The sequence below is a fragment of the Kryptolebias marmoratus genome, linkage group LG21 (assembly GCF_001649575.2).
Source record: "Kryptolebias marmoratus isolate JLee-2015 linkage group LG21, ASM164957v2, whole genome shotgun sequence".
NCBI lineage: Eukaryota > Metazoa > Chordata > Actinopteri > Cyprinodontiformes > Rivulidae > Kryptolebias > Kryptolebias marmoratus.
Window position 1 is genome coordinate 21,430,108 of NC_051450.1, and position 13,679 is coordinate 21,443,786.

General features: G+C 49.1%; 2 protein-coding genes across 2 annotated transcripts in view; one reads left to right on the top strand and one right to left on the bottom strand.

Annotated features, from left to right (window-relative positions):
- Positions 1–3,415, top strand: part of cngb3.1 (cyclic nucleotide gated channel subunit beta 3, tandem duplicate 1) — an 8,873-nt gene extending 5,458 nt beyond the window's left edge. The window contains exons 11-17 of the mRNA XM_017432344.3: positions 480–621; positions 702–861; positions 942–1,039; positions 2,198–2,281; positions 2,354–2,472; positions 2,918–3,070; positions 3,138–3,415. Of these exons, the coding sequence (XP_017287833.1) occupies positions 480–621; positions 702–861; positions 942–1,039; positions 2,198–2,281; positions 2,354–2,472; positions 2,918–3,070; positions 3,138–3,381 (1,000 nt within the window). The 3' untranslated portion in view covers positions 3,382–3,415. The remainder of the gene's footprint in view (positions 1–479; positions 622–701; positions 862–941; positions 1,040–2,197; positions 2,282–2,353; positions 2,473–2,917; positions 3,071–3,137) is intronic.
- The window catches only part of nsmaf (neutral sphingomyelinase (N-SMase) activation associated factor), a 13,165-nt gene continuing 2,011 nt past the window's right edge, over positions 2,526–13,679 (bottom strand). Inside the window, exons 5-31 of the mRNA XM_017432339.3 lie at positions 13,226–13,262; positions 13,094–13,144; positions 12,948–13,019; positions 12,828–12,875; positions 12,692–12,744; positions 12,478–12,607; positions 12,332–12,403; positions 12,144–12,252; positions 11,048–11,224; positions 10,880–10,959; positions 10,042–10,132; positions 9,901–9,964; positions 9,767–9,818; positions 9,024–9,144; positions 8,816–8,947; positions 8,696–8,738; positions 8,453–8,619; positions 7,779–7,890; positions 5,867–5,925; positions 5,721–5,788; positions 5,581–5,648; positions 5,382–5,505; positions 5,223–5,306; positions 4,753–4,903; positions 4,574–4,676; positions 4,378–4,487; positions 2,526–3,526 (exon numbers count right to left, since the gene is read on the bottom strand). Of these exons, the coding sequence (XP_017287828.1) occupies positions 3,432–3,526; positions 4,378–4,487; positions 4,574–4,676; positions 4,753–4,903; positions 5,223–5,306; positions 5,382–5,505; positions 5,581–5,648; positions 5,721–5,788; positions 5,867–5,925; positions 7,779–7,890; positions 8,453–8,619; positions 8,696–8,738; positions 8,816–8,947; positions 9,024–9,144; positions 9,767–9,818; positions 9,901–9,964; positions 10,042–10,132; positions 10,880–10,959; positions 11,048–11,224; positions 12,144–12,252; positions 12,332–12,403; positions 12,478–12,607; positions 12,692–12,744; positions 12,828–12,875; positions 12,948–13,019; positions 13,094–13,144; positions 13,226–13,262 (2,473 nt within the window). The 3' untranslated portion in view covers positions 2,526–3,431. The remainder of the gene's footprint in view (positions 3,527–4,377; positions 4,488–4,573; positions 4,677–4,752; positions 4,904–5,222; positions 5,307–5,381; positions 5,506–5,580; positions 5,649–5,720; positions 5,789–5,866; positions 5,926–7,778; positions 7,891–8,452; positions 8,620–8,695; positions 8,739–8,815; positions 8,948–9,023; positions 9,145–9,766; positions 9,819–9,900; positions 9,965–10,041; positions 10,133–10,879; positions 10,960–11,047; positions 11,225–12,143; positions 12,253–12,331; positions 12,404–12,477; positions 12,608–12,691; positions 12,745–12,827; positions 12,876–12,947; positions 13,020–13,093; positions 13,145–13,225; positions 13,263–13,679) is intronic.

Here is a 13,679-nt window from a genome sequence, read left to right on the forward strand (position 1 = left end):
CATCGACAAACACTTTGTGTCTGCAAAACATGTGAGGAGAGCTGCAGACCAGGGACAATCCAGAAATGCTCATGAATGTCAGTTTAGAAGCTATCAAAGTTCTCAAATAAAGCACCTTTTGAGAATGTCAATGTTTGTTGGTGATTATCTTACAGAACTAGGAAGGATTTTTGGTTTAGATATTAAAAGTTATGGTTGTTTATTGATTTTAGTAAAAAAAAAAAAATCGCAACCTTTACGAAAATGCCCCACGAAATCAGGCATTTTAGCTGCAACAATCACAAAAAATGCCCGGGAAATCCTGGAGGGACTGATTTAGGCTTCAGTACGTCCATCCGTCTCGTATCTGAGGTCCAGGAGGGACCCCAAAGTGTTACCGTTCCAGATTTGGACCATAACCCCCACCCGTAGTTTCATCCAAAGACTACCTGTCCAGCCTCGGTCCGGTTTCTTCTGACCCCTCTGGACTCGTCTTCCAGGTACCTGCGCTGTTACTACTTTGCGGTTCGTAGCCTCATCAACATCGGCGGCCTCCCAGAACCCGTGACGCTCTTCGAGATCACCTTCCAGATGACCAACTTCTTCGTCGGCGTCTTCGTGTTCTCCAGTCTAATTGGACAGGTAAGACGGTTTGATGGTTCTGGGTTTTTTGGACTCCTGAGAGCGATGAATCTGATCCGGGCGTCTTTTCTTCTTTCCAGATGAGGGACGTCATCGGAGCGGCGACGGCGGCTCAGTCGTACTTCCGGGCGTCGATGGACGGATGCGTCGCCTACATGAACACCTACACCATCCCGAAGCTGGTCCAGAACAGGGTTCGGACCTGGTACAACTACACCTGGGCGTCTCAGGGAATGCTGGGTGAGGACTTTCATCCTTTTAACTCGTCACGGAAAATACGGGAAAGACTGAACCGGACGGTTGTCTCGTGTCCTCCGCAGACGAGTCCGAGCTCCTGGACAAGATGCCTCTGGTGATGAAAATCGCCATCGCCGTGGACATCAACCTGTCCACCTTCCAGAAGATCGCGCTGTTTCAGGTGAGTCAGTGAAAGCAGCAGTTTAACCCTTTAAGGTTGACCTTAAAGGGTTAAAACACTCTAGCAGAAAAGCTCCGCCCTCTCAGAGACTTCGTTTTAATTCATCTCTAAAGTCCAGACTTCAGGCTTTACCCCAGAGTTATGATAAATTATTCACGACACTTTTTTTTTATTTTGAAAATCGTCGTCATACTTTCAGCGCGTTAGAGCGAGAAGCGCCAAATTCGGGGACGTTCCGGGATTTAACTCCCCCCATCCTCCATCCGATCTCACCCCCAACCCAGCCGAATGAAAACACACCCCCTCCTCTCCAATCTGAGGGAGGATCAGTGTTTTCTGTCAAACGACTAAAAATCCACAGGGAGAAGAAGAAAAAAGGCGTAAAAATTAAAGGAAGTTTGGCGGCGCGGGAGTGAGTTATGTGATATTTATGGTGTTTGGATTTTATAGTTAGGGTGTAGTTTAGACTGGGACAGAAAGTGAGGACTTTGTTGATGAACCAGGTGATCCATTATTATTTTAGAGAAGGATTACTGGAAACAGAACATTTTGTTTGTCTCCCTTCCAGCCAAAATGATAACAAGAGACAGATTCAGATCCTGATTTTGAGCATCAGGATATATTTTATAACATTTACCTGAATGATCCTGCATGAACAGGACATAGAAAGTGACCAAAAATAAGAATGTGATGTGCCCCTCTGCCATGTTTTGGACAGAAACTGTTTATATTCATGGCCCAAAGGATTTATGGCAATTTTTAGATTGTTTTGTCTAAATAACATCTAAGAAATTGTCAACATTTTAATGGAAAAGGCTATATAACTTTGTTGTTTGCTCAATTTGTTCACGTTTATGAATATTATAGATTATATTTGCATTCTAAGTTGTAAAAACAACATATGTTTGTGGTTTTTATAGTAAAAAAACTAAAAAATTTTCCACTCGGATTTTAGGTCTGTGTTAATACAATAGGTCAGAAGTAAAAAATGACTCCAAACATGGCGGTTAAACCACTTTTAGGGTGAAATATGAAGGAAATAGACGTTAGAGGGTTGAGACACTTTCAGGCCCGTACCTGGGAGGTAAAATCAGGGGAAAACATTTATATTTATAAGTTTAAATGATTTAATTTCCAACTGATCTTGGTGTCTCTCAGGGCTGTGACCAGCAGATGTTGGTGGACATGTTGCTGAGACTCAAGTCCATCATTTTCCTGCCCGGAGACTTCGTCGTTAAGAAGGTGAGCCGTCCCAGACCGTCGTAGAACCCCGACCTGGGCCACCAAGGATCGCTGACCCACTCCTCTCTGCAGGGGGACATCGGGAAGGAGATGTACATCATCAAGAGCGGGGCGGTCCAGGTGGTGGGAGGACCCGACAACAGCATGGTCTTCGTCACGCTGAAGGCCGGCTGCGTGTTCGGAGAAATTAGGTCTGCAAACTCTCATCAACCAGACCGAACGCATAGATGACAACACGCACATCTGAACCGGCATTTTGGATTCTTTAATGGTTGTTTTTACACATAATGTTCAATTTAAGACCGTTTCTAACTTAACGGTGTCCAATCCTGGTCCTGGAGGACCTCCGTCCTGCAGGTTTTAGACGTTTCTCTGCTCCTCAGCAGGTCTTTAAGTCCTGCAGACGCCTGTTAGTCACTCAGTCATTTAAATCAGGTGAGTCAAAGCAGAGAAACACCTAAAACCTGCAGGATGGGGTCAAGGAGGACCAGGATTGGACACCAGATGCCGTAGAAACACGGTTCAGGACTCTTTTCTCTCTGTGACAGCCCGAGGCTCGTATTCTAATCATTTTTTATGAATGTTACCGACAGTTTCCACCTGTAAGAGAGTCAGATCCAGTCTTCGTGTCCGCAGCTTGCTCCAGTCGGCGAAAGATGGAGGGAACAGGCGCACGGCCAATGTCAGAGCCTACGGCTTCGCCAACCTCTTCGTCCTGGAGAAGAAGGACCTGTTCGACATCCTGGTCCACTACCCCGAGTCCCAGAAGGTCCTGGCCAAGAAGGGCAGGTGGGTGAACTCGAGCGGTTTGGTTTTCAGCTGCAGGACGGTCTGCGAGTGTTCAGTGTCTCTGCAGGCAGCTGATGAAATCCAAAGTGGCAACAGGAGCACAAACCAAGGAGGACAAGCCGAAAGGCCTCGCCCTGTTCGGACAGAAGCCGCCGACGCCGAAGCTCCTCAAGGCCTTCGGGAACCTCCGCAAAGGAGGCCTACTGGACAAACTCAAGGTAAAATCCTCCCGGGCGCCGTTTGATGACACTCAGAGCCAGCGGTCACGTGTTGTCGTCTGTCCACAGAAAAGTGCAGGAGAGGCGCCGTAGGACTGAGGCGTGAAGGATCTGCGACGCCGGGAGCCGAGGGGATCGAGTCTTTAACACTGGAGCCCCCAGAAGTGGATCTGTTTGTCGTCTCCTCCCGTGATCACGGCGTTGCACAGCTCGCTCATCCACATGGCCGTGACGGCGCCTGGACAGACAAGGCGGCCATGTTAGGCCTTTCTGCGACAGACTTGAAGCCTCTGCATCATAACTGGGACATCCAACATGGCCGACCGGTCGCTGTTTTGGTATTTTAAGAAGCTGCCAGTACGATTTTAAAAGTAGAGTTTAGGTATTTTGGCTGTTCTGACTTGTTTGATCATATTCACACCTGTACAGCAGAGAGAAACAAGAATTATTTCAGTACTTTAAATTTAAAAACTGCTTTTTCCCTGACAGACGCAGCTTTCTCTGTCTGTCAGCGGTGCATCGTGGGTAAAGACTTCGTCGAAGTCCGCCTGGATGCGGGCGACTACCCTTCCTCCAAGACAGGAAGTTACAGACGCAGCTCGCTCTGTCACCACCGCCATATTTCTGCTGTTTATTTCAAAACGTCACATGCAGCGATGAATCGTGGGTAAATGCTTCGCCGAAGGGCGGGGCTAAAGAGCCCTCCGGAGAATCGGGACGCACTCAATCGCTTCAGCGTGAACGTTTGAAGGACACGAGGGGGGAAGTGCGATTATTGGGACCAGGCCTTCGGCGAAGCATTTACCCACGATTCATCGCTGCTGCGTGACGCTTTCAATTAAAAAAGGTGGAAATATGGCGGAGTTGACGTAAAGTACTGAAATAATTCTTGTTTCACTCTTAACGGCGACTGGATACAACGCAACCCATACCGTCCTGATTCTCCGAGCGGCAGGACCCCGGACCATTCCATCGTCAGAAATGATCAGCAAACGTAACGTGTAAACCGGTGTTTGGTTATTAAATGTTCAATAAAAACGTCCCGCTCCGAGTCCTTCGTTAACTACAGCAGGTAAGACGCTGACGTACCTGAGTGCGCAGGGATCCTTTTGGTGACCGTGCTGCTGAGCAGGTCCCACAGGAGGAGGTCTCCGGTCCGTCCCCCACTCAGCACCGTGTTCCCGTCCCAGCAGAAACACCTGCGGACGCATAAACACAGGGACAGGAAGTCAGCGGCGTTGGCCTCCGCTCCGTTCAGCCCCGGAGACTCGGGCGCCGTTCTCACCGCTGCTCCTCCTCAGCCCTCACGGAGGAGATCACCATCCCCGTCTGGACGTCCAGCACCTTCATGCAGGAGTCCTCGCCCACGCTGAGGACGTGCCGACTGTCTGAGGAGACGCGAAGGACAGCTTTACGGTGGGCGACAAGCATCGTTTCAGTTCGGTGGACACCAAAGGACCTTACCGGGACTGAAGGACACGCAGTGGACCGTCCCGGTGTGGCAGCGGACCTGCTGGAGGGTGCGGTAGCTGCTGGTGTCCCAGATGGCGACGGTCCCGTCTTTGGAGCCGGACGCCAGCAGCGTCCCGGCTGCATTCATGTCCACCGAGTTCACCTGGACAGGAAGCAGCACGTCAACGCCCCGCCTCCCAACCAATCAGAGCCCTTAAAGTTATATTAGCTGCCAAAATACGCTTCATTCTTTACCAAAACGTTTTGTTGCCAACAATTAAAGTCGTTTGTTTACATTTAACCGGAGCTCCTCTATCTTTTTCTACAGGGATGGATTAATAAAATAAACAACTTTAAACAATAAAAATGATCTTATTGGGCGTCTTAAAGCCGGATTACCTGGAACACCTTTAATCTAACGTCACAGACTCGTTAAAGTGGCGCCGCTGGGGCTCGTTAACCGCCGGCGGCGCCTCACTCACCCCGGCGTCGTGCTCCAGCTCGGCCAGCAGCTCGAACTGGGATCTCCTGTGATTGGACGAGCCGTTCGAGGCACGCCGCCACACCTGAGGGACACAACGAAACCCTCGTTTGGACGCCAGAAGACGAGAAGCGTCGGCGTACGGTTTCCTCGCGCCTACCTTGACCGTGGAATCCCAGGACGCCGTGAAGAGCCGGTCGTCGAACCAGCACAGCTTGGTGACGGCGTCGTCGTGGCCCATCAGCGTGTCCTGCCGCCGCCCGTACGGCACCGAGTAGAAGTACCTGCCAGCGAGGACGGAGCGGATCATGGAAAAATAAAAAATAAAACCCACCTCCGGCGTGCGCCGACACACTTACACGTTGTTATCCCACGAAGAACACGCCACGGTTTTCCCGTCCGGCAGCATCAGGCAGGAGGACAGCGGCTGGAAAACAGCGGCGTTCGTTTTTACATTTTAAAAACAGGAAACAGGAAGTGAGTGAACGCGGGCGAGTACCATGTTGGAGAAGGACATGCTCCTCTGGAACTCCTGCAGCTCTTTGGAAAACATTTTAAGAGTTGAGTCTGGAATGAAGAGGAAAACGGGATTTAAATAAATAAAACCTGAGCGGATCGAGTTCGACTCGTCTTCTTCTAAAGCACCTTGGGACGTGGAGAAGATGGACGCCCCGTCTCGAGTCACGGCGATCCCCGTCACGGCTCTGCAAACAGAAGAGCGACGTTTACGAAACGAGGCGACGAGTCGAAGAAAACAAGAACCAACAAAAGGTTCTTTAAGGGAAACTGAACGATAACAGAGCGGCGGCCAAGTTCTCCTCGTTCTGCATCACCAACGGAGACGTTCCCCACTGATCCTGATCCTAGTGATGGACAAATGAAGCTTTCCAACACTTTGCTTTGCAAAAAGCTTCATTCATCGCTCACTACTGACACCTGCTGGTGAAACTAACAGCTTTGTCCCAAAGTTTTCATCAAACTCATGTTTAGTAACAGGAGAATCAATTAAATCATGTTTTAATTATTAAAATGATTTGTAGCCAATCTAATCCTCGACCATCAGTGGTTGTTGGGTTTTCTTTTATGTCATGGACTTATTTGACAGTGAAGATATGTTGGACTTTAGTGATTGTTGGGGCAGACTCTGAATACTTTGAGCCTCCTGAAAAACAGAATTTGTTTAAAATCATCTCTTCCTGGGAGTTCTGGTTTTTAACATTACAAATATGTATATCCCAGATATGAGAGATTTTTCTCTTTTTCAACCACTGCTGATGAAAACTGCTCCCAAACCACGAAGCAACAGGGTTCGTAGCGCTTTTATTTTGAAAAACGATACGCAAAGTGAAGCAATGACGTGGCAGATATAATGCGAGGCCTCGTTTGTCGTTGATCACGTGATTTTGCTCAATATGACACAAGCTCCGAAGCGGGGCTTCATCGGACACGCCTCGAACCCTGGCCTCAGATTTCCCATCACTAACTGATCCCGTCCAACGCAGCAACTCGGCTCAAAGAGCGGCTGAGTGTTGCTCATCGTGCGTCCGGAGATCCAACGGGGTCCCCGGAGAGACGGCAGGTCGACATCGAGCGTGACGAGCTCGGCCAAGGACGGGAATCCATCCTGCTGCTCGAGACGCCGTGCACCTTTGACCTCCTGGTCTTCACAGACAAAGACCTGCTTTAACGTCCCTTTCCAGAACTCTGCAGGAACCCAAAACTCCAAAAATCTGTCCTGGAAGTTTGAGTCGTTTTCCTGCCTCATTTACCTCGTATTCTCCCAGGAGCTCGTCCACAAGTCGCCCGTTTAAAGGGACGTTAAAGCAGGTCTTTGTCTGTGAAGACCAGGAGGTCAAAGGTGCACGGCGTATCGAGCAGCAGGATGGATTCCCGTCCTTGGCCGAGCTCGTCACGCTCGATGTCGACCTGCCGTCTCTCCGGGGACCCCGTTGGATCTCCGGACGCACGATGAGCAACACTCAGCCGCTTCATCTTTAATCGTCTCGATTTTTGCGGCAGCGTCTTCACAGGTCTGCCAAAAAACTCAATCAGACGGCTGCAGCTGCTGCTCGTGTTCTCACTAAGACCAGGAAGTTAGAGTCCCTACATCGGCTCCCTGCAGCTCAGAGAATAGACTTTAAAATACTTCTATTAGTTTATAAATCACTGAACGGATTAAAGACTTATTATCGTCGTATCAACGCTCCAGAACACTCAGGTCTTCTGGTTCTGGTCTGCTTTGTGTCCCCAGAACCAGAACCCAACATGGAGAAGCAGCTTTCAGTTTTTTTGCACCATCAATCTGGAACAAACACTAAATTCCTTTAAATCGAGGCTGAAAACAAACTCAGGAGAAAAGCTGCTCTGAACAAAATATCTTATTACAGATTGACCATCTCCTTATGATTATTAAATGTATCTGCTGGATGATTTTTATGATTTTATGTTTTTGATGAATTTACTGATGTTTTTATGATGTAAAGCACTTTGAATGCCTTGCTGCTGAAATCTGCTATACAAATAAAGTTTTAACAAATAAATAAAGCTCCTGACTCACTCCTTATGGATCCGGTGGCCGGAGATCCGCCGCAGCCCGCCCATGTTCGCCCACGCCATCTTCCTGCTCTCCTCGGTCAGGTCCTCGAAGGACGAGTCCTCGACGGGCGAGGCTGCGGACGAAACGGGCTTTTAGACGACGGATCAGCAGCTAAACCCGCCGAATCCTTCCGAGCGAACCGGTGCGGAAAAACAAAAAATGCTCTTATTTTTGCCTGAATCACTGCAGGAATGTTAAAAAGTTTCACACAAATTGAAGCTTCTTATCCTCTCGTTTGTTCTACATTTAAAACAAATTAAATACCCCGGCTCGTTTTCACGTCCTACAGTCAGATCTGGGCGCTCGGCGAGGCGTTGGCAGCCATCTTGAGAAGACCTTCGCGCTGTGTTATCAGTCCACGACGCTGAGAAAACTCCTCATTTTACTCAAATAAACCTAAACGTTGATTATAGAAGACATGTTTTTTCTAATAATCCACCTAAATCACCAATTTAATCATTTTAACGAGCAGAGATTTACGGGTTTTGTTAATTAATTAAATGATTTACGTCTCGACTTCATTTTAACAGCTAATATTCAAACATATTTCCTGGATCTGCAGATATCAGACAAACTGAACGAGTCACGTTTTCAATTATTAAAAGCTAAGATGGATTGTGTCGTCCCAACCTCACCTGGCGACGGCTCGCCGGCGGCCGAGGTGACACTGGAGCTCCGCCCGGCACCCTGGAGCCTCGGGGTGATCCTCTGAGGGTGGGGCCCGGTGAACAGCTGCCGCGGCGTCTGACCGAACTCCAGGATCTGCGTCAGCATGGCGATCCTCTGGTCCGTGTCCTCGATGCTTCCCGGGACGGGCGGAGGGAAAAGTTAGTCACGCTCCGGCCAGGAAAACGGGAAAACGATGGTTCCTTCCTCACCTGTCGCAGTCGATCTCGCCCTCGTACGTCAGCGGGTGGAACACTGAAGAAAAACCAGACGGATGTTAACTCTCTGGAGACTTTCGGCGAGTTTAACGTTGAAGCTGGAGAGCGTTTTACCGTTCTGAGCGGCCACCGCCTCGCCACCTCTCTGTTTAAAGCCGAACACCAAGTCGATCCAGTCGTGGAGGTGCTCCGACACGAACGGGCTCTCCAGCGCCGCCCTGTGCTTCTGCAGGAAGTCGGCGGCGTCTGGAAAGACGAAGACGACGATTAACCGCGCCGCTCGTCTCGTCGAGCCGAACGGAGACGCTCAAAAAGGTCTGACCTGAGGCCCAGGGAGGGAGGACGACGTCGGAGACAGAATTCCCGTTCTGCTTTCTGCCCAAATCCAGATTCAGCCCGTTTTCCAGGAAGCTGGAGTCGCTTCCGTAAAACTCCGGGATCAGCTGCGGCACACCAGAGACGACAAGGAGGGGAGGACATTCAACAAAACTACGAAAAGGTAAATCTGAGGACGCTGCTGGTCCCAGATCAGCGGGGGGTCGGCTGATCTCAGATCTGGACCTGAACAGGACGTCCACAGACGCTCAGGTCTTCTTAAAAGACCGAACCGAGGTGCCGTCCAGGAGGGGTAAGACATGTCCCTGGTGCAGCGCTGAACCCGGACCGATCGGTCCTCCTGCCTCGGCGCCACCGCATGGCGTCTCACTGGGCTGCAATTGAGTGGCCATTTTCTGAAAATTATGGCCTGTTTTTGTACGCGCGGCTCGCCAAGCTGCAGTCAAGGCTGCGCACATTATTTTGTTGCCCACTTTAGATATGAGCCATTTATTTATTCATATTTTGATCATTTAGGTGTTTTTAGACCACTGAACCAACCAGTCTCATCCAAACCCAGTCTGATGTGTCTACGAGTCACTTTTACTACCTGTTTTTAGTCCAGCAACTGCCTGATAACACCACCACTAACACCATTCTATTCATGCCGACCACTGAGCTGCTCGTGGACCAGATTACATCCAAATCAAACTTGTTATTTTAACGTTTGTTCGCTCCAGAAGTTCTCACCTCCTTGAAGTCCGTCGCGCCCTCCAGGCAGTTCTTCCACGTCTCACCGATGCTGCGGGAATTCAGACACGTTTTAAAACACCGGCGTCGCCTGATGAGTCGTTTTGATTCAACGGATGAAAGACAACTCGTACCTGTTGAACATGCGGTCTGCGTGGTCGTACCGGCCGTTCTGCAGACACAGCATGTGCTCCGGAGCTGCAGAGTCAACAAACATAAAAACACTTCAGTCTTTTATTTTGAAGGCAAGCGTTGGGATGACAGCGTTAACGTACCGACTCTGACCAGGTAGAACAGGACGTATCCTGGAGACGAGTAGTGGCTCCCGTACATGAAGCGGGGTTCAGGCATGCCTTCGTACCGAGTCTGTTTACAGAGAACAGCTCAGCGTTTTACTGCAGACGTCAATCCCTCCAGGATTTCTCGGGCATTTTTTGCGATTGTTGCGGCTAAAATGCCTGATTTCGCAGGGCATTTTCCTAAAAGTTGCAATTTTTTTTTACTAAAATCAATAAAAAAACATAACTTTTAATCTATAAACCAAAAATCCTTCCTAGTTCTGTAAGATAGTTCCCAACAAACATTGACATTCTCAAAAGGTGCTTTATTTGAGAACTTTGATAGCTTCTAAACTGACATTCATGAGCATTTCTGGATTGTCCCTGGTCTGCAGCTCTCCTCACATGTTTTGCAGACACAAAGTGTTTGTCGATGCGTTTATGTTCCATGATTACACTGCAGGACGTGCAAAACAGCTGCAGCTGGGGAGGAAACTGGTTTGCTGAAATCTTTGTGAGCAAATGTGAAGCATTAGCGCACATTTTGGCTTCGGTCGCTGCTCCTGCACGCTCCCGGCATTCTGATGTTAACAGGAAGTGACGTCACGTGTCTTCTTCCTGAGTTATTTGGGCTTATTTTGTATTCCTCGCTACACAAACCCACAAAGAAGAGACTAGACCACAGAAACGGTGGAGAATCACTTTAGAAACAATAAATATTGGGTTAAAGTTGCAGGAAAGTTGCAATTTCGCGGGGTTTGCTTGATTTTGCGTTAATAGTCGCGATCGTAACATCGTGAAATCCTGGAGGCTCTGATAGTTTATAAACTCTCACCAGCAGCCCGTCGAGTCGCTCCTTGTTCAGAGCTCCCACCGGTTTGCTCAGGTCTCTGAACGCGGCGGCATCCGTCAGATCTGCTCGGGGAATAAAAGGTGCAGATTTCTGAATTAATAAACGACTCCCTCCCCCCGGGAGCGCCCCCCTTCCTCTCGGCTGACCCACCTAGCTGCGAGCTGGTGAAGTCGCTGACGACCCAGGGGAAGACGGGGTACTGCGAGAGGTCGTTGCAGCTGCGGTCGGCCAGGTTGTTGAGGTGGAGGAGGTACTGGTAGTTACTGAGGTGGCCGCGCTGCCACTGCAGCATGTAGCTCTCTGCTGTGAGCTCGGTGACGTGGTTCTCTGAGGCGGGGGGGAAACGGGAACCAAAACATAAATCTGACGATCTGAGTCGACTCAAAACGGCTAAAACTCGTTGAGTCATCCTCAACGCGTCTCACAGGATCATATGCTTCATTTTGGATCAACGCTGGCAGATTTAAATTAACCGCCTCTTTTTCTTAGTGTTTAGGACAAACTCCTCCTCGGGGCAGGTCTAAAACATCTGAATTAAACGGACGTTCTGCTGGAGAACCTAAAGATCTGGTGAGGAGGCGATTAAACCGCTGGCGTAAAGAGCATCGATTACAATTAACACAAAAAAGAGAGACAACTGATCTGGACCCAGATGTGTCCTCTGTCCTCTCTAACTGCATCTTTGTCTCCACCGTCCCTCCTCTAACTCTAAATAAATCATCTGGGGACTCTTCATGGGCGTAAATCCCGGGGGGGGGGGGGGGGTCGGGACCCCCCTCAATAATTCAATTAAAGAAACTGTGTATTCAAACAATATAAATATAAAAAGGCAAAAAGGAGAAATCTGCCATTAATCTAAGAAAAAATAAGTTATTTTTGCCCCCCCCCCTTCCCTGTTGGTAAGTGGTTTAGTCCACTTTATAGAAGGCTTTTATCCAACAACTTAAACCTACAGCCTTTTAAAATAACAGAAGAAATTATGAATATTTTTCTAGAAAATCCTTATGAAACCCAAATACTTCCAAGTTTATTAGTTATATCTCTTTATTTACAGCTTCCAGAATGTTAATTAGTTTGTAATATTTTGAATAAATAGATTACTGTCTACTGTCTCTGGCAGCCTTCGTAACAATCACAATTAAATACTGTTTGCATTTCATTTCACTGTAACTCTGCCGACCCCCCAATTATGAGACGGGATTTCCGCCCTTGGGACTCCGCCCCCGTCTACCCGTAGATTTCTCACCCAGGAAGGAGGCGATGTAGTAGTAGATTTCGTCTCTGTCGGCGGTGCTGTAAAACTTCAGGTAGATGTCGGAGCACGGCTCGTTCTCGGTGCAGAACACCTCCAGGCCCTACGTCAGCGCGGAGACACGAGCACACCTGTAATCAGCCCGCCGTGACCGCAGAAAACCCGCCGCCGCCGCTACTCACCAGGGGCTTCAGGCCGTGCCGCCTTTTGTAGATCCTCCGGATTCGGTGCAGCCTGATCGGAATCACGTGCTCCTGAAACGACACGGGGTCGGCGTTCAGTGGAGGGGACGACTTCCCCGTCGGCTCGGCCGGCGCCGTGGACTCACCGGGTATCCGTTCAGAGGCTGGAAGTACAGGTTTTTGTCCGTCACGCAGACGTGACCCGGGTTGGACACCAGAGGCGTGACCATCTCCGCGGCGCACTCCTCGTGCGGCTTCTCGGCGACGCTCTGAAAGCTTTCACAGCAGGTCGACGCCCGTTAACGCCCCGTTAACGCCACGCCGCCATTGAATCCGTCCGAAATCTGCACGCCTACGTACCAGTTCTTGTCGAATGACGACCGCGCCAATCGTGACTGCAGGTTGGCAGCGATCTGCAAAAAAACAAAAACAAACAGAAACGTGAACGTTCGGGACACGTTTCAGGCTCCGGCTGTCCTCAGAGTAATCAGATTACCATGGCGGTCTGGTCTCCAAGCTTCTCCAAACAGGACGCCCTATGAAGCTGCAGCAGGTAAGAGATGAGAAAACAGAAACAGGCAACAAACCGCTTCAAATCAGCCGTTTCTTCGGCTACCTGCAGTAACGTCTGAACAACATCCTCCGTTTTGCTCCAGATCTCCAACTCGAAGCTCATTATCTTCGGTCCCTGGAAGAAAAGAACCATATTGGTTTTAATCAGAAGTTTTTATCCGCTCGTCCTGAGGAACACGGCCGGCTCACCCGCTCATTTCGATACGGAGCTATGACGTTACCCTCCTTGATGAAGATCACCTGAGAACGAAAAGAGAATTCTGTTCGTTTTTTTTTGAAGAGCAAAGAAAAAAAAAGAGGGAAGAAGTTTGGTTTTCTCACCTGCTCACAAGAAATGGAAATGATGGGAGGTTTAGGTCTGAAAAACAAACACAAGAACAGCTTTTATAAGTTTGTTTCTGACGTATCTTCTGGACTATAAGACGCACTTTTGAACGGCGTGGTTCTCTGCGTAGCTCCACCAGTTTCCTGTAGGAGGCGCTGCAACTGTGTGCAGCTGCAGCCAAACTCAATGTCTACGAAGAAGAGCGCAGCTTTGCTACCTTACTGCTAAAATAAAGAGCAGAAGAAGAAGAAGCACCACTTACGCTGAAACACAACCGAGGGAACTCGCTGAAAATATTCTCCTTCAACTCCACGAAGCTGAAGTTGGTTTCTGATTCAGAAAATGGCTAAAGGGCGATTCCAGCTAATTTTTCCCTCCCTTCAGCATCTTTAATCTCCTCTAGTTAAAAAACTACAACACCTAGACACTTCAAACCTGGAGCAGATTATT